This window comes from Dermochelys coriacea, chromosome 25 (genome assembly GCF_009764565.3).
Source record: "Dermochelys coriacea isolate rDerCor1 chromosome 25, rDerCor1.pri.v4, whole genome shotgun sequence".
Taxonomy (NCBI): domain Eukaryota; kingdom Metazoa; phylum Chordata; order Testudines; family Dermochelyidae; genus Dermochelys; species Dermochelys coriacea.
The window spans coordinates 5677830-5695493 of NC_050092.1; the positions used below are offsets into that span (position 1 = coordinate 5677830).

General features: G+C 49.0%; 1 protein-coding gene and 1 long non-coding RNA gene across 2 annotated transcripts; one reads left to right on the forward strand and one right to left on the reverse strand.

Annotated features, from left to right (window-relative positions):
* The first annotated feature begins 1503 nt into the window (after nucleotides 1-1503).
* Nucleotides 1504-17504, forward strand: IZUMO4 (IZUMO family member 4). The gene is made up of 11 exons (XM_043502531.1): nucleotides 1504-1753; nucleotides 7867-7947; nucleotides 10660-10731; nucleotides 11670-11696; nucleotides 12056-12131; nucleotides 12391-12438; nucleotides 13547-13561; nucleotides 14375-14422; nucleotides 15222-15239; nucleotides 16118-16140; nucleotides 17327-17504. The coding sequence occupies exons 1-11, from the start codon at nucleotides 1519-1521 to the stop codon at nucleotides 17431-17433; spliced, it is 750 nt and encodes a 249-aa protein (XP_043358466.1). The 5' UTR covers nucleotides 1504-1518; the 3' UTR covers nucleotides 17434-17504.
* Nucleotides 7956-13230, reverse strand: LOC122457458. The gene is made up of 3 exons (XR_006276981.1): nucleotides 13012-13230; nucleotides 10643-10800; nucleotides 7956-8091 (listed from the first exon to the last, which is right to left on the reverse strand). It is a non-coding gene; the product is annotated as an uncharacterized LOC122457458 (long non-coding RNA).
* Nucleotides 17505-17664: the final 160 nt, after the last annotated feature.

A 17664-nucleotide genomic window follows, 5' to 3' on the forward strand; every position in this document is an offset into this window, starting at 1 on the left:
GAATGTAAACCACGCATTTTGTCCTCTCTGCCTGACGGCTGCCCCACAGGAAATAGGAGACCTTTGTTGCTTCCAATGGACAGAGAAATGCAAAAACAGCCTTTGCTTTTCCATCTTCCTCTGCCTTTCAGTGATTTTATGGATCTCCAGAAAGAGGCAACAAATACCAATTACCTAATGCTATCTGCTGGCATGTCCATAACTCAGATACGGATCCCACCTTGATAGAGTCAAGATTGCCGATGCCTGGCCCGTCAAGTGTTTTGGAGGCATTGCGGCAGAGATAAATGTCACCAATGAACACCAGACTTTATATTCTTCGTGTGAATTCCTGTCCCCATTTCCATGGCAAAGCTCCCACTAACTTCAACAGGGTCAGGATTTCACTCTTGATATTTCTAAGCAAGAAAATATTTTTCAAAAAGCTCTCTGGATTTCTTTCTCCATCATTTATCAGGAGTTTTGTGCTACTTGGTGGTTTCCTTAAAGCCCTAGCTCCTGGAGTCCTGTGATTGCAAGAGAATCTCAGCTCTGCTTAAAATAGGACTCATTAAAAAAAATCAGAAGACAAATAAAGATCCTAATTTTTTTTTTTTTTAGAAATCTCACAATTTTCAGGCACCCGGCTAGTGACTTTTAAGTTGTTGGAGTTGGCTGGTGATATTGTTACCTCCTAGGCACCACTTCTCCCGTCAACCAATCCCCTATCGCTGTAAACCTAATTGTCATCCCACCAAACCAACCCCCTCCAGCTGCTAGCTCTCCCCCAAACCACTCCCATGCACTGACTCTCTCCCAAACAACCTCAGCTTCCCCCCTGCTTCCCCAAACCAACCCCTCAGCCACCCCTCTCCCCACCAAACCAACTCCCCCAGCCACTGCCTATTCCCCCGAGGGACTCCCTATCCCCCAGTTACTCACTCTCCTCCCAAACCACCCTGTCTCCTTAGTTACCCCCTCTCCCCCCAAATCACCCCCTGGTACTCCCTAACCCCCCTCTCCCCCAAACCACCCCTAGCCCCCCAGTTACCCCCCTCCCCCCAAACCAACCCGCTGGTACCCCCTAGCCCCCCAGTTACCACCCTCACCCCCAAACCACCCCCCTGTCCCTTTGGTTACCCCCTCTCCCCCCAAACCAATCCCCTGGCACCCTCTTCCTCCTGGTTACCCCCTCTCCCCCAAACCAATCCCCTGGTACCCCCTAGCCCCCAAACCACCCCCTGTCCCCTTGGTTACCCCCTCTCCCCCAAACCACCCCTAGCCCCCCGTTTACCTCCTCTCCCCCCAAAGCAACCCCCTAGTACTCCCTAGCCCCTCTCACCCCCAAACCACCCCCTGTCCCCTTGGTTACCCCCTCTCCCCCAAACCACCCCCTAGCCCCCAGTTACCCCCTCCCCCAAACTAGCCCCTAACCCCCCGGCGACCCCCTGCCCCCATCAGTGTCCCGCCCGGGCCCCCGCGGGTTCCCCGCTCTCTGTGACGCGCCGCGGGGCTGGAACGCGGCCGGGCCGGGCTGCGATGGGGGCGGCCCGGCGGCTGCTCGGCCTGTGGCTGGCGGCGGCGCTGGCGCTGGGCGCGGCCCGGGGCTGCCTGCACTGCGACCCCGCCTTCGCCGCCCGCTTCGCCGCCTACCGGCCCCGCCTCAGCCGCAAGGCCTGGGGGCTCGGGGACGTGCCGGCCGCGGGGCGGCTGCTGCGGGGCTGGGCCGGGGACACGGTGCGGGGGCTGCGCCTCAGCATCCCCGCCGAGATCCGTGAGTGAGCCGGGGCCGGGGCCGCCCTGGCCCGCCTCGACCCCGGGACACCCCCCCCGCACACCCCCCCGCCTCGACCCAGGGACCCGCCCCGCCCCGCCCCCGGGACCCCCCCCCCCGCCGGGCTCCGCCCCGCCTCGACCCCCAGTCCCGTCCCTGGCCTCCGCCCTGCATCGATCCCCCCCCGCCGGGCTCCGCCCCGCCTCGCCCCGCCCCCGGGACCCCCCCCCCGCCGGGCTCCGCCCCGCCTCGACCCCCAGTCCCGTCCCTGGCCTCCGCCCTGCATCGATCCCCCCCCGCCGGGCTCCGCCCCGCATCGACCCGGGACACCCCCCGCCCGGCCTGGCCCGCCTCGACCCCGGGACACCCCTCCCCATCATCTGCCCCGCATCGACCCCCAGTCCCGTCCCCGGCCTCCGCCCTGCATCGATCCCCCCCCGTCTCCGCCCTGCATCCACCCTGGGACAACTACACCCCAACCGACGCCATCTCTGGATCAAGCCTGCGACACCCCCTGGGTCCCCAAGTGGTGCCAGGAGACTCCCTGCGCCTGGGACACCCCTCGCTCTCCGGGACCCGGAGTGACCCTGGGACATCCATCCCCAGGCTCTGCCCCGAGTGACCCCCGGGACACCCACCCGGGCCCTGCCCCAGTTCCCCGAGTGACCCCAGGACATCCCTCACTCTCTGGGACCCCGAGTGACCCTGGGACACCCCCGCCCCGGCCCTACTTGTCCTGCTCCCCTCCAGGCCCTGCCCCGGTTCCCCGAGTGATCCCAGGACACCCCCCTCCCCAGGCCCTGCCCCCGAGTGACACCCCCAGGCACAATCCCCTCAGGCACCCCTCCTCCGAATATCGATTCCAGGAGAGCAGCGGTGTTAGTCTGTATTCGCAAAAAGAAAAGGAGGACTTGTGGCACCTTAGAGACTAACAAATGTATTAGAGCATAAGCTTTCTTGAGCTACAGCTCACTTCATCGGATGCAAAGTTTTTTTCCACCAAATGCATCCGATGAAGTGAGCTGTAGCTCACGAAAGCTTATGCTCTAATACATTTGTTAGTCTCTAAGGTGCCACAAGTCCTCCTTTTCTTTTTATGATTCCAGGAGAGCGTCCCCGGGAGCCCTCCCTGATCTGCCCACCCTCTGGGGTCCCAGAGAGAGGGGGTTCCTCTCAGCCACCCTGGGATCCAAGAGTGATACCCCAAAGCACAGCCCCCCCCAGAAGGGAGAGCCCTTGCGAGCCCTCCGGGCGCCCTGAGAAAGCAAGGGCCCGGGCACATCCTTCCCTCCTAGGCCTTCAGTGAGAAAGGCCCCAGGCCTGGGCTGTCGAGATAGGAGCCCCCTGTAGCCACTTGGCTTTATGCACTGAGATCAGTAAGTGCCTCTCTGATCCTCTAGAGCAGGGGTTCTCAAACTGCGGGTTGCGACCCAATACTGTAAGGCACTGGGTCACTGCGGCTCTGGTCAGCACTGCCGACCGGGCCGTTAAAAGTCCCATCGGTGGTGCTGCCCGGCTAAGGCAGGCTTGTCCCTACCTGTTCTGACACCGTGCTGTGCCCTGGAAGTGGCCAGCAGCAGGTCCGGCTCCTAGGACGGGGGCCACAGGGTTCTGCGCGCTGCCGCTGCCCCGATCACCGGCTCTGCACGCCCACTGGCCAGCAGCTGCGGGTGAGAGCCGCGCGGAGCCACTTGTGCTCCTTCCACCTTGGAGCTGAACCTGCTGCTGGCCACTTCCAGTGCACCGGAAGCCTGCCTCTGTGCTCCCACTGTGCCACTGGCCGGGAGCTTCCTGAGGTAAGCCCCAACCCCACACCCTAATCCCCTGCCCCAGCCCTGAGTCCCTACAAACCCAGACCCCCCTCCTGCACCTCAAACCCGTCATCCCTGACCCCAGCCCAGAGCCTGCACCTGCCAGCCCAGAGCCCCCTCTCACCCTGAACCCCTCATTGCTGTCCCCACCCCACAGCCCTCACCCCTGCACCCCAACCCTTTGCCCCACCCCTGAGCCCCTCCCACACTCCAACCCCCTCATCCCCAGCTCCGTTGGGTCACGGGCATCAACAATTTTCTTCAACTGGGTTGCGAGAAAAAAAGTTTGAAAACCACTGCTCTAGAGAGGAAAGAGACCCTCTAGACACCTCCAGAGGTGCTGGAACAATTTGAATAGTGGGGGTGCTGAAAGTCATTGAACCAAACTGTAAATCCTGTATATAATGGAAACCACTTCAAGCTTCACCCCCAGCCCCTCTAGTTACAGAACCTGTGGACATCTCCCATAGGCAACTGCTCAGCCTCCCTCCCCCCACCAGTGAGCAGCCCCATCTGACTGCATAGGGGCACAGTATTGCCAATCCCACGTGTTCCAGAATTATAATTCAGACTCCCAAAAGTATGAGATTGGCATAAAAATTGAGGGTTTTTTTGAAGAATAAGAAATGCTAGGTAGGTTCTTTTTGTTTGCCATTAGGGGAGTCACGTTTTCAAGATTTTCTCCCCAACCAGAAAGGCTAGAGACTTTTTTAAAAAAAAAAAAGAAGCAAGAAGAAGAAAGCTGCAACTCTCTTCCTATCCCAGGACTTCAGAAGCTGGGGCTTTAAGAAAAAGACAAAATCTCATGCCAGATGGCAACACTGGGGAGGATAATCATATAATTCTTCCATGGTTCAGAATATCTTGATTTTAGTAAGGCTTTTGACCCAGCCCCAAGTGACATTTTCATAAGGGAAATGTGGTCTAGATAAAATTCCTATAAAGTGGGTGCACAACTGGTTAAAAGACCATACTCAAAGAGTAGTGATCAAACTGGAGGGATGTATCTAGTGGGGTCCCACAGGTGTGTCCTTGGTTCAGTACTATTCAGTATTTTCATTCATGACTTGAATAATGGAGTGGAGAAGATGCTTCTAAAATTTGTGGTTGACACCAAAAGGAGAGGGTTCGTAGAATTTTGGAAGGCAGGATTAGAATTCAAAACGAGCCTGACAATTTGGAGAATTGGTCTGAACTCAACAAGATGAAATTCAGTAAGGACAATTGCGAAGTAATACACTTAGGAAGGAAAAATCAAACGCACAACTACAAAATGGAGAATAACTGCTTAGGTGGCAATACTGCTGAAAAGGATCTGGGGGTTATAATGGATCACAAATTGAATGAGAGTCAACAATGTGATACAACTGCTAAAAAAGGCTAGTGGGGGACCCAGGAATTGAACCCAGGTCTCCTAAATCCCAGGCCAATGGTCTACCCCAGTGGTGCCCAACATTATTACACAGGAGGGCCACATAAACCTAAGCACAACCTTGTGGATCAAACAGATTCTACATATACTAATAAGATTTAAAGTCATCTGTATTGATTTATATTTTACGTTCAGCTTGTTTCGTATCTATTTAGATAGATTGTTTCTATGTACAGTACTATCTATTTACACACTTGTATAAACTAAATTATGACAAAATGCTAATAAATTGGCCATTAGTATATTGTGTTGAAGCAGGCTGTGGGCCTTATGAAATGCTCTGGTTGGCCATGCATGGCCTGTGGGCCGTAGGTTGGCACCACAATCTGCTCAAAGGCCACACTATCTAAAAAAGTCCCTTTTGAAAGATCCTGGATGGGAAAAGATCCGTATCTGTCCCTTAGGAAAAAATAAAAAACCAAACCCCAAAACTGAACTGACAATTGAGGTTGTGCAAAACCACATCAACATTTTACATGGGATGTGAACTTCCAAAGTTCTGCTGCTGGGACTTTAAAGGAAGGAGATTCTGAAACAAACCGAGGGATTTTAAATATCTCATTGAAAAGTGACAAAAACTCATCTTATATAACTGGAATACTTAAAAATCCTGACCTTAAAATTTACTCCAAACTAGTGAGATCTAGCAGGAATTTATGCTATTTGGAGATAATCTATGTTATTCCAAGGTGTGTGGAAGGGTAGGATGAGTAGCCATCACATGAAGCTATGAGAAGGAAAATGCAGGGTACGCTCCCAATCTATCTAGGCACTGTGGAATTTAAGCTCCATAGCCCAGATCCTCAAAGGTATTTAGGTTCCTAGCTTCTACTGATGTAATGGAAATTAGAAGTCTACATACCTTTGAACAGTGGCTCTCAGCCTTTCCAGACTACTGTACCCCTTTCAGGAGTCTCATTTGTCTTGCGTACCCCCAAATTTCACCTCGCTTAAACACTACTTGCCTACAAAATAAGACATAAAAATACAAAAGTGTCACAGGACGCTATTACTGAGAAATTGCTTATATTCTCATTTTTGCCATATAATTATAAAATAAATCAATTGGAATATAAATATTGTACTTACATTCCAATGTACAGTACATAGAGCAGTATAAACAAGTAATTGTCTGCATGAAATTTTAGTTTGTACTGGCTTGGCTAGTGCTAGTAGCCTGTTGTGAAACTAGGCAAATCTCTAGGTGAGTTGATGTACCCCCTGGAAGAGCTCTGTGTACCCCCAGGGGTGTGCGTACCCCTGGTTGATATCCACTGCCTTTGAAGATCTGAGCCTACGACTCTTGGGGCTGTAATCTTCTGCTGCACAGAATGAACAAGACAATCAGGGCCTATGTTTCTACTTTTTGATGCATGTTTGTTTCATTTTAATCTCACTTCCCTTCCGCCCCATGCCCCATTCAGTTCATTTGCCATCATGCATGTCAGTCTTTTCTATTCCAACCACTGCTACCTTGGAAGTTAATTCAAGGAGCAGATGAACAACTCTTGAGAGAAAAGATTGTTTTTGTTTTACCTTGCCCCTTAGCCTTTTATTGTGTCTGCCCTTCATTAGCACAGATCCAACAGGAATAGTTACATGTGGAAATTTCACCTGGCTCTGCAAAGAGAGACTAGTTTACTAGGTTCGCGCCTACCTGTTAGGTTCGCTCCCTCTGGGGTACCTGGCACTGGCCGCTGTCGGTAGACAGGATGCTGGGCTGGAGGGACCTTTGGTCTGACCCAGTAGGACCGTTCTTATGTTCTTAAAAGTTTGGAATCTGTTAAACGCTTTTGAGCTTGACGAATTGTAGCATTCAGAGCTTTTCTATTTTAAATTGAGCTTTTAACATTACTTCCCAGGGACTGCTCCAATGTCATTTTCATTTCTTTGGAATCAGAAAAGGTTGGTTATTCTTCGGAATCTTAATTAATTAAAATAGGATGATATTGTTAGAATACGGTGTTGCCACAGCCAGATAATGGCCTCCTGCTGCTAAATAATTTCCCGGGTGAAAATGAGCCATGTTAAAAATACAAAGCAAACCCAAATTTTCTAAGCCAGAGGTGGTAATTCTATGAAAATATTCCTGATCACCTGTCTTTATTTCTGTAATGGTCTCAGTGTTCATCATTTCATTTGCATTGTGACTGGCTTAGATATCTTTAATTCAGCCAATACTGTGTTCATAAAAACAGTGTTACCAGCTGCCATGATATTTGCTGTTCTTGTTCAAAGTGTCAGTTCCTGGACTCCTATGAATATGGGAGAATCTCTGCTTTAACTTTTGGTGGTTTTTTAAAAGTATGTTCCTAGCCCTTGTGGTTGTATAAATGTGTTCCGGGGCACCCTAAAGGCTCACAAAATAAGGCAAATAAAAAAATCACAAATGTATTATTTTTAAAAAAATCTCAGGTTTCAGAGTAGCAGCCATGTTAGTCTGTATTCGCAAAAAGAAAAGGAGTACTTGTGGCACCTTAGAGACTAACATTTGTTAGTCTCTAAGGTGCCACAAGTACTCCTTTTCTTTTTAAAAAAATCTCATGATTCTTAGATGCCTCACTCCAGATTTTTTGAACACTTGGGATTGACGGTGCTGAAAAAGTGAAGGGTTTGTCTGAAAACCAACTTGTTGTAGTTTTGAGGTGAAACTGATTCCAGTACAGAGAACTCACACCAGGCTGTTCAAATCACATAAGCCCCAAATGCAGCATTTAAATGGGTTTCAGATGGAGAACTTTTAAACAATGTTTCTAGATTCTGTAGCCTGCACCACGGTCACTTTGAACAGAAATTTCACTGATCATGCCAAAGTGCTCAATATTTCTAGTGACCTCAAGGCATTCCTTTTCTCTCTTCTACATTCCCAGCTCTGGATAAGCTGCATGAAATTGCAACCAAAGTGTATGAAAAACTTGACATCATGTTGACTGGGAAAACGTACCAACCAGGTAAGTTAGTTGACTTGTGAAAAGGGGGATGCATCGTACAAAAGGGTTGGTGATGTGGGATGTTTGTTGCCTAGTGAAGAAGTGGAATGGGTCTCCATTGCAGGGCTTGCCGTTAAGTCAGGAAGTGGCGATGACTATCAGCAGCTGGATGGAAAAGAATTGGGAGAAAATATATTAAAATGGAAAAAATAGATGTTGGGGCTTGATCTTGGGAGGTGTCGAATACAAAACTCCCACAGACCTCATGGGATCAGGGCCATGTTCTGTATTTAATTTCATGGGTGCCTTTTTGTTGATCAAATATAAGCATGAGTGTTATAACTCGAATGAGGATCATTTCAGTGTGAGGCTTAATGGATGAAAAAAATGGTTTTATGCCATTTTTTTTATTGATGGTGTCCAAAGACAGCCAAAGAGTGTTTTTTTAAAAAAAGTTTGTTTTTTCACCCTGGAAAGATCAGGAATCGTACATCTGGTTTTGCTAGAAGACTCATGGGAGTAGGTATTGATGGTGCAAGATGGGAGCTTTAAGGCACCTTTTCCCAGTTATTTCTCAAGAGATTCCTTAAATAGGTTTTAGTAGCAACAAAGTATGAGTTTTAAACCATCTGAATAAAAATCACTTCTCCCCCCTCAATTAATCAGGTTTCACTTCTGTATGATTTCTGATATCATAGCTTGGTCCCCCAGACATCTGTACGGTCTTCTAGGAAAACAAGATGACAAAATATTCATTTCTAATGTTAAAAGGAAGCAGGAGTTCCCCTCTTTTTATTTTTAAAACTTTTAAGATTTAAAAGATTCATCATAAAGAGCCATAAATCCAGTTTGTGCAGGTCACCTTTAATACAGATACAAGGCAATGCAGAAATATTTGCCATGCTGGGATTATTGGGGATATAATAAATTATTATTGTAATTTACCATAAATTATATATTAGCCTGCAGTAAAATTCTATTTTTATTATTATTGTAGTATGGTAGCGCATAGACACCACACTCACGGACCTGGGCCCAGCGTGCTAGACGCTGCACAAACACAAACTGAAAAGACAGCCCTGCCCCTAAGAGCTGACAGGCAGACAGATGGAGAAGAGTAAGGAAACAATAAGAAAATATTGGTCACTTTTGTATTCTCACCTAACAGGATCACTAAAAGTGACAGATTAATTGAAACAAAGTGAATTTCTGCCAACATTGTCATTATTTCACTAGCTTTGTAAGCATCCTGAGAAGGACACAGCTTTCTTTCAGTGGCCAAGGATAAAAGCGTAGCAAAAATGCGAGGTACTTTGCTTAGGATCTGGATGGATGGCTAAAAGCCATTAGGGGAATCAGGCCCTAATTCTGCCACCATATATGCACTCAATTTCTATAATCTCCCTGAAGTCAATGGGAATACTCACAGGTATAAAGTTAAGCATATGCATGATTGTTTGCACAATCGGGTGCTAATTTACTATACAAGGCAAGTGTAGAATATTTTTCCCCATAGGATCTGAAAGAAGCAAACCTAGTCTGTAGTGCTGTGAATCTGGTTAAAGCCTGCATTTTTGGGGAGAGAATCTAAATTTCTTAGGCCCACTTTCATTCAGTAATATTTTTCATGTCCCAGTGTTGATGTGCATGTCGGGAGCTACAGGCGTTACCTGTTTAAATGATGGCCCGAGACTGAACTATGTGCTTCCTTGTTGTCTAGAGGCACTTTCTGATTACCTCTAAAAAGCTGGTAGAATAACTAAAGGGAAATAAAGTCAGCTAGAGTCGGCCATATTGATTCTGGAACGAAGCTGAATTATAGCCAGGAATATGTGAGCCACTGGAGCTCTAACATGATTAGGGCCCTACCAAATTCACAGTCCATTTTGGTCAATTTCACGGTCATAGGATTTTAAAAATGGTAAATGTCTTGATTTCTGCTATTTAAATCTGAAATTTCACAGTGTTGTAATTGTAGGGGTCCTGACTCAAAAAGGAGTTGTGGGGGGAGAGGTCACAAGGTTATAGTAGGGGGGCTGTGGTACTGCTACCCTTAGTTCTGCGCTGCTGCTGGTGGCAGTGCTGCCTTCAGAGCTGGGCAGCTGGAGAGCAGCGGCTGCTGGCTGGGAGCCCAGCTCTGAAGGCAGATCTGCCACCAGCAGCAGTGTAGAAGGGATGGCCTTGTATGGGTATTGCCACCCTTACTTCTGCGCTGGGCCCTCAGTCAGCAGCCCCCACTCTCTGACTTCCCAGCTCTGAAGGCAGCTGCACAGACGTAAGGGTGGCATGGGATGATATTGCCACCCTTACGTCTGCACTGCTACTGGCAGGGCCCTGCCTTCAGAGCTGGGCACCCAGCCAACAGCCTCTGCTCTCCGGCCACCCAGCTCTGCAGGCAGTGCAGAAGTAAGGGTGGCAATACCGCCCCCCCGCAAATAACCTTGCAACACCCTGCAACTCCCTGTTGGGTCAGGACCCCCAATTTGAGAAACGCTGGTCTCCCCCGTGAAATCTGGTCTTTTGTGTGCTTTTACCCTATACTATACAGATTTCACGGTCTGTGACGCGTTTTTCATGGCTGTGAATTTGGTAGGGCCCTACATGTGATTTAACATGTACGTTGTGGCAGCACCTACCTGCTAAGCAGGTCAGAAACCTACTGCATTAGGTGCCATACAAACCTAGTAAATAGCAGTCCCTGCCCCAAACAACTTACATCTCTCTTTTTTTAAGGTGTTCTCCCTCAACTCTTGCAGTCCATTTTCCAGAACCAGATCCAGACACTACAGAGAGCTATCATTGAAAGTGAGCCTTTTCCCTTTCCTCTGTGCGTGCCACGCCCTCAGCTTTGGTTTCTGTTGGTAGCACAAGTAGCTGCGGTAAAGAGGGAGTGGAAAAAAGTGCAAAGGGCAAAGTTGAACACGGGGAAACTGTAGGGTTCATGAGTGTTGTGAAGGGAGGGGCTGGGGTCAAAGGAGTGTTGATATGAGGCTGTCAGGGAAAGGGCCCGGTGGGAAGGTTTTATCAGACAGTGAGGGCAATTTCAGAGCAAGAGCTCCTGCAGCACAGTGGGGAAGGGGCAGGATGGCACGTAGTATCTGTGAATCACTGAGTGGGCTGGGGACAGAGGAGCCGTCAGGGTAGGACGGGACTCAGCAAGTCCACAGAAGATCATGGGGCCTAGAAGGGAGATCTCATCCTGGACCATGGGGGAGAGATTTCTGAGTAGGCCGGAAATGGTCTCCAGCTTTGCGGTAGGGCTAAGGGGAAGCAGAGCTGCACTTTGAATTGCCTGCCTGACACCAAGAAGTGAGACTCCAGGGAAAATGAGGGCGTTACAGTGCTTGAGGGAAGGGGATAAATAAGATCATGGGCAGAGTAGCAGGTCCTGCTTTTCACACCAGCAAGCATGGAGGAAGCATTGCCTAGTGGTTAGGGCACTAACTGGGGACTTGGGAAACCCAGGTTCAATTGTCTGCTCTGCCACAAACTTCCTTTGTGACCTTGGAGAAGTCACTTAGCCTCCATGCCTCAGTTTCCTTTCTGTGCAGCAGGAATAGTAGCACTGCTCCACACGGGGGGTGAGGGTGGGAAGGATATAGCAAAGAGTATGAGGCACTCAGGTGCTGCCGTGAGGAGGGCCAGATAAGTACAGTCGATGGTGTCTTTAGTGCCTGTTGTTAATGGCGAGCAGTTGAAACAAGGGCTCTTTAACCCTAATGAACTCTCCCCGCGTTCCCTAGGCAGACTGGAGTGTGAACGTCACTGTGGTAAGTCAGGGGGGTTTGTGGGGTTCATTGGTACTGGTTTAGGTCTGTGGTTCTCAGCTCTTTCCACCTTGCAGCCCCCCCTTCCAGTTAGCCATGTGGGGAGAGCAGGGAGGGTGTGACCCCAGACACCTCTTCCAGGCCCTGTTTTGAGACCCAAAAGCATCACAGTGAATCCACCCGAGTAAGCCCGGGGGGGATGTCCTGGTCCCATTAAAGTTAATGGCAGAAATCCCATGGGCTTCACGGGGGTGGGGGGCTGGGATTTCACCCCCAACATATAATCTCCGCTGTTCCAGCAGCGACCAAAGGTTACTGCAGATATGGCTAACAGGTGACTTCCCCACTCTTGTATGTTACAGGAATCTTTAGATATGACGCTGTCTCCTGCATGACTTGTAACTTCTCCAGACCAGCTTGCTTTGGCTATAACTGCGAGTAGGGAGCACGTCTTTATATGGAGTGTGTGTGTGTGTTTATGAGAGAGAGAGCTGCCCTGTGGCTGTGCTATCCCCAAGAGAGGGCAGAGGAAATATATGTCTTCTTTAAAGAGAATAGATTATTAACAGGGCTGTTGATTAACCAGATGGCTCCTCTTCCCCCACTATAAGAGAAACACCTACAAAAAGTTCTTACCTCACCCCTCTAACCATCTACCTATCCACAGGTGTGTTCAGACCTTCCCTTTCTTCAACAGGTCATCAGAAGAATGGGAAGCAGCCTTGAAAGGCCTTTTCGATTACATGTAAGTGTCAGCTCAGTGTTCGGCTTTCCAGGATCTGTCACTAAGGCCATGTCTACATTAGGGAAAAGGGGTTAAAAACACGTCTTCCCAGTGAAGACAAGGCCTCATGGATGGTGTTGGTTTAGGTTTTTAGTTCGTTACACAGGGTTTTTAATCAGCTTTCCAAATACAATACAAGGCCCTGATCCCGCAACCGTTACTCACATGAGTAACCCTGTTAATTTGAATGGGACCTGTTTGAACTCGAGCAGATCGAGCAGAAAAACATCCACTCCTGCTTGAAAGATTGTCCGTGGTGGTGAATGAAAACCCTAACCAGCAGGGTTCAGCTGTTTGGGGGAAATGCACTAGGGTGGGGGAGGACCCAGATTTAAGAGCTACTTTGACCCTCTTTGGTCCATCTAACAGAGGATGGGGATGCTGTTCTGGTTTCTGCTTGCAGCATCTGCACGGCGTGCAGCGATGTAGCTTTGGCTGCTTGCCTGCCCTCGCGCCAAGAAAGCAGAGCCATGCACTGATGGCTTGAGGACAGGGGGAGAAAACGATGGCCCTTAAATGGAATGATGTTGTTACCTTAAAACTCTGTGTGGCTCTGAGAGGGGAGCAGGGAGGCAGCAACCCTGTTCAGATACTTTTGCAGGAGAGGAAAGATGTTGAAAGTACCATGCCTACGAAAGCACAGAGCTTCCTCCCCAGGAGCTGCCCACCCCACAGCACATGCTGGGCTGGTGTCTCTGTCCCTGTAGCAATAGCTGTAGGAGGTAGCTCTGGTGTGGAAGGCTCTGGGTTTCCTTTTCTGTAGCACGAGAATGACAGTGTTAGTTCAACGTTTGCTGCTGGAAACCTTTGCCCTGCTGGGGTTATTCTAGTGCAACTTCACTGGTTGCTACAGAGGCCTGACTTGGCAGCCATCAGTGCAGTATTGGGGTGTCTGTGTACTGCATCCCATCCAGCCCTTTCACACTGTGCTCACTCTGGGACTGCACTGGGCTGGTTCAGACCCTGTCGATAAGGTTGAGTCCCAGAGCGAGGGTGAAGTGAGAACCCACCATTCAACAACTGGGGGAATCCCTGACATTCCCATTTCACTGTTTCTCTTCTTTTTCAGAAACAAAATAGACCAGTAAGTGAGGCATTTTTTCCTTACCAGTCAGAAGGACTCCAGGACTCCAGGACCAGAAGCAGATATTTTCTATCTACCTCTAATATTTTCCATTCTAGTGCCTCCCTGTAGGGAAATAGGGATGTGAAATGCTGCAGCCCTTTCTCTGATCCCTAGACTGATGGTTTCTACTGGGAAACTGAAGGCATCTGTGCTGCAGAAGGGCTGCTACCTTGGGGTCAGATTCTCCTTTCACTGAGTTATAAATCCAGGGTAACACTATTGACTGCAACTGAGTTACACCAGAATAAGTGAGAGCTGAATTGGGCTGAGCCTGGCAATCAGGGCACTAGCCTAGGATTTTGAAGACTTGGGTTCAATTCTCTCCTTGGGTGAATCACTTCTCTGTGGCCCAGTGGGAGTCAGGGGCCTAACCAGCTTTGAGGAGCAGGGCCTTAGGCCCCAGGGGGGAAATAGCAGGGCTCTACCTGCATTGATCAGTGTCAGCTGGTGGAACAACCTGCCATTAACTCAGGGCTTCAGGCAGCCTCTTTCAGGAGCAGTGCTCTGAACATGACAGCAGATTCAGCACAAGTGAAGGAGAAACTCCCCAGTTTGCGGGCTCAACCCTCTGAGCCTGGATGGGAGCTGCACCCCTTCTCCTAAGCAACCCTCTTCCAGTCCTTCCTGTGGCGGTGGGTGGAGAGCTGCTGAGCTGGAGTTAACCCCTTGTTCACGAGGGACCTGGTAGTGCCCTTGCAGCCTGGCTCAGTGATGAATTCTGTATGCTTTCCCCTGAACTGAAGGCCCTCTAATCTCATGTTTTCTTCTCAGGCAATCAGCAAGGTGGATAGTTGCCTTGAGAAGGATCCCAGGCTTCCAGTGAGTGTCTGTTCTGCGCCAGTTGTTTGGGCTTCAGGGACCCAGTCCTTCCAATGGCCTCCCTGAAGGGCAGAGATTCCTTTCACACGGCCTACGGAGCCAGCTGCCATGGAGAGTTAGTTAAAATCCCATCCCATGAAACACTCCAGGCCTGTGCCAGGCCTTGGCTGCTGAGCGCTCCTCCAGCATTGAGATATACCCAGTTCCTTAGAAGAGGAGGACTGATCCTTCAAGCTGCTAAGCGCTCTTTCCTCCTGGGCTCAGCCCTTTAATGCCCATGGATGAGAAATTAGCTGTTACTTCCACTACTAGGCATGGCACAGCTATATTCCCCATGCGTGGCTTTGAAATACACCTCCCCTTGCTTGGGGAAGTGGGATTAGAACCAGGCCTTTCCTGCAGCAACTGCTCCATTTCTTAATTCCTATTATAACTGTGCTGTAGATGGCTGGTCAGTGCAGAAGCAGCATGCTCGAGAGGGTAGGACACTGGCTGGGATTCCCAGCTCTGGCAGTGAGCTACTGAAACAGCTGGGGCAAGTGACTTCTCTCTGGGACTGTTCCCCCTTCCACCCAGGGTCTGTTTAGACTGTAAACTCTTCAGGACAGGAACTGTCTCTCACCATACAACATGTTGGGGCTCCACCATACTGATCTGTAATCCAAGGACAACTAGCCTCCATCCTATTCTGGTGAAAGCAAGCTAGCTTTCTGGCTCAGAGGATTGGGGGCAGGGGTTGGTTTTTGACAGCAGTGCTCAGCTACCACCCAGCTCTCTAATAAGCATCTTTGTCTTTCAGCAATTGCACATCCACCAGGTAAGTAGGCAGCAGGAAGGGGAATTGTTAATTTAGGCATAAACTTCCCAAAGCTTCCCACTCTTTCAGCAAAAGAGCCTCAGTGTTGAGGGGAATCCTTTCTAGGGGATGGGGATATATGAAGCACATTGTAACCATCCTTGGAAGCAGTGGGGGTACAACTTTTAATAATTGAGAACAGGCCAGCCTACTTTAGTATTGAGGTGGCATGGTGAATCATAGAATATCAGGGTTGGAAGGGACCTCAGGAGGTCATCTAGTCCAATCCCCTACTCAAAGCAGGACCAACACCAACTAAATCATCCCAGCCAGGGCTTTGTCAAGCCTGACCTTAAAAATCGCAAAGGAAGGAGATTCCACCACCTCCCTAAGGAACCCATTCCAGTGCTTCACCACCCTCCTAGTGAAAAAGTTTTTCCTAACATCCAATCTAAATTTTCCCCACTGCAATTTGAGACCATTACTCCTTGTTCTGTCATCTGGTACCACTGAGAACAGTCTAGATCCATCCTCTTTGGAGCCCCCGCTCAAGTAGTTGAAAGCAGCTATCAAATCCCCCCTCATTCTTTTCTTCTGCAGACTAAACAATCCCAGTTCCCTCAGCCTCTCCTCATAAATCAGAAAAGACAGAGAACTATACACAACCCCACTGAATTATTTCAGATTTTCCTCCCTGCTGCTTCCTTCTCCCCCTTCACTGTAGCCCCCTAGATTTGAGGTAAAAAACAATCTTCACAAATTGGATAGTTGTTGCTTTTAATAGGGACTGTGTTTAGTGTATTTCCTTCCACAAAGAGCGCACCCCTTTCAAGCTCCTGCAGTATTTCGTTTACTAGAAAATGATTAATTTTGAATATTTTATTCTCCCTTCCCTACAGCCCAGCAATGCTAAACTTTAAAAGTAAGTTTGCAAATAGAGGATTTCTTATAGCTTTAAGAGGCGGGTCTGCTCTGGGGTTGTGGCTACAGTTAGCTTTTTCCTCCAGCTCTCCCTGGCCAGAAGCAGCACTGCTAAAGACAGGAGTTGGTGGCTGCCAGCGTTCTAACCATGGTGTGGACCTTCTCACCAGGGATAGATGAGATGGAGCCAATGCCGGTTCTGTTGGCCCTAGATGGGGGTGGCTTGGTGATGCATGTTTAGCTAGTGTAGACACCATAGGAAGGGCTCTCCAATCTGCACTACTGCTGAAGGTTATTGGCCTGCACAGAGCAGTGGAAGATGCAGTTTGCAGATGTTTGGGGGACAAGGATGATTGGGGTCCCTTGTTCAGCCTCCTGGAAGGTAGTGGTTTGTATGTGTTTTGCCATTGTTTGAGAGGCCTTAGCAGGAGTTGAAGTCTAAAAATGAGTAGAAGAGAGGCCACAAAGAGGGTATTTCCTAAGGGAAAAACAAATTAAAACTATCCAGTATGTGGAGCTGGAGCCAGCAGATGTCCAAGCCTGAAAGGCAGAAGCTGGATTTAAAATGCAGAGCGGTTAGCAGAAGCCATAATCCCACATCAGCTACACTCGTGTTCTGCTTCAGCATGCTGTTTCCATTTGCCCTTGGTTGCAAATGCACAAGAGGGGGCAACAGCGTTCCTCTAATCTTGGGACTCATGCCAGGGCAGGCCTACTCCATGCTGCCACCGCCTCCCCTCCCCCAAGCTCTGCCAATGCACCTCACCTGTTAATTGTGGCTGTTTTATTATATGGTCATTTTTCGAGAGTTGAGACTAGATCAAACCCTTCCCCGCTGCCCTATGGCATGTTGGAACAGAGTTCTGTTGCCTTTGCCGTCAAAACTGAAGCCACAGTAAAGATATATAAGCCTTTCTGCACTGTGGTTATGAAGGCTCCAGCCATTTGAGTGCAGCTTTCCCTTGCTCCCAGCTGAAGCATCTGTAAACAGGCCATCTTTCTCCCAGCTTGAGTTTCATTGCAGATAGCTGATTGCAGCCCTTTGCTTCAAAATGATGTTTTCTCTCCTGCCACCTCCTTTCCTGGGTACTCAGATTGCACTAGCAGCATTCATCACATGGGCCCAGCTGTGCTTTTCAGACCAGTCCAAGCACTGATGGATTTGTTTGATTTCTTCTACCTCCAAGGGATAAATGCCAGCATGTCTAAGACTTGGCACAACACACTTGTGAACAGGACGACTACTGGATGGCACAAATACAGAATCCCCCCCACCAGAGTGATAGACTGCTGAGCTGTGTTTTTTTTAAATGAATATCTACTTGGAATGTATTAGCTGTAAGGGAAATTAAACATTAGAAACTATCAGTGGAGTGCTATGTTATACTTCTATACATCATCACGTTTTACACTCAACACAAAGGTGGTTTATTTAATCAAAATGCATCAAGCCACTGGACAGCAGGAAATCATTTTTTACCCGAATGCCTGCATAAAGTTTCCCTGCCACTTCAGTTGCATTAAT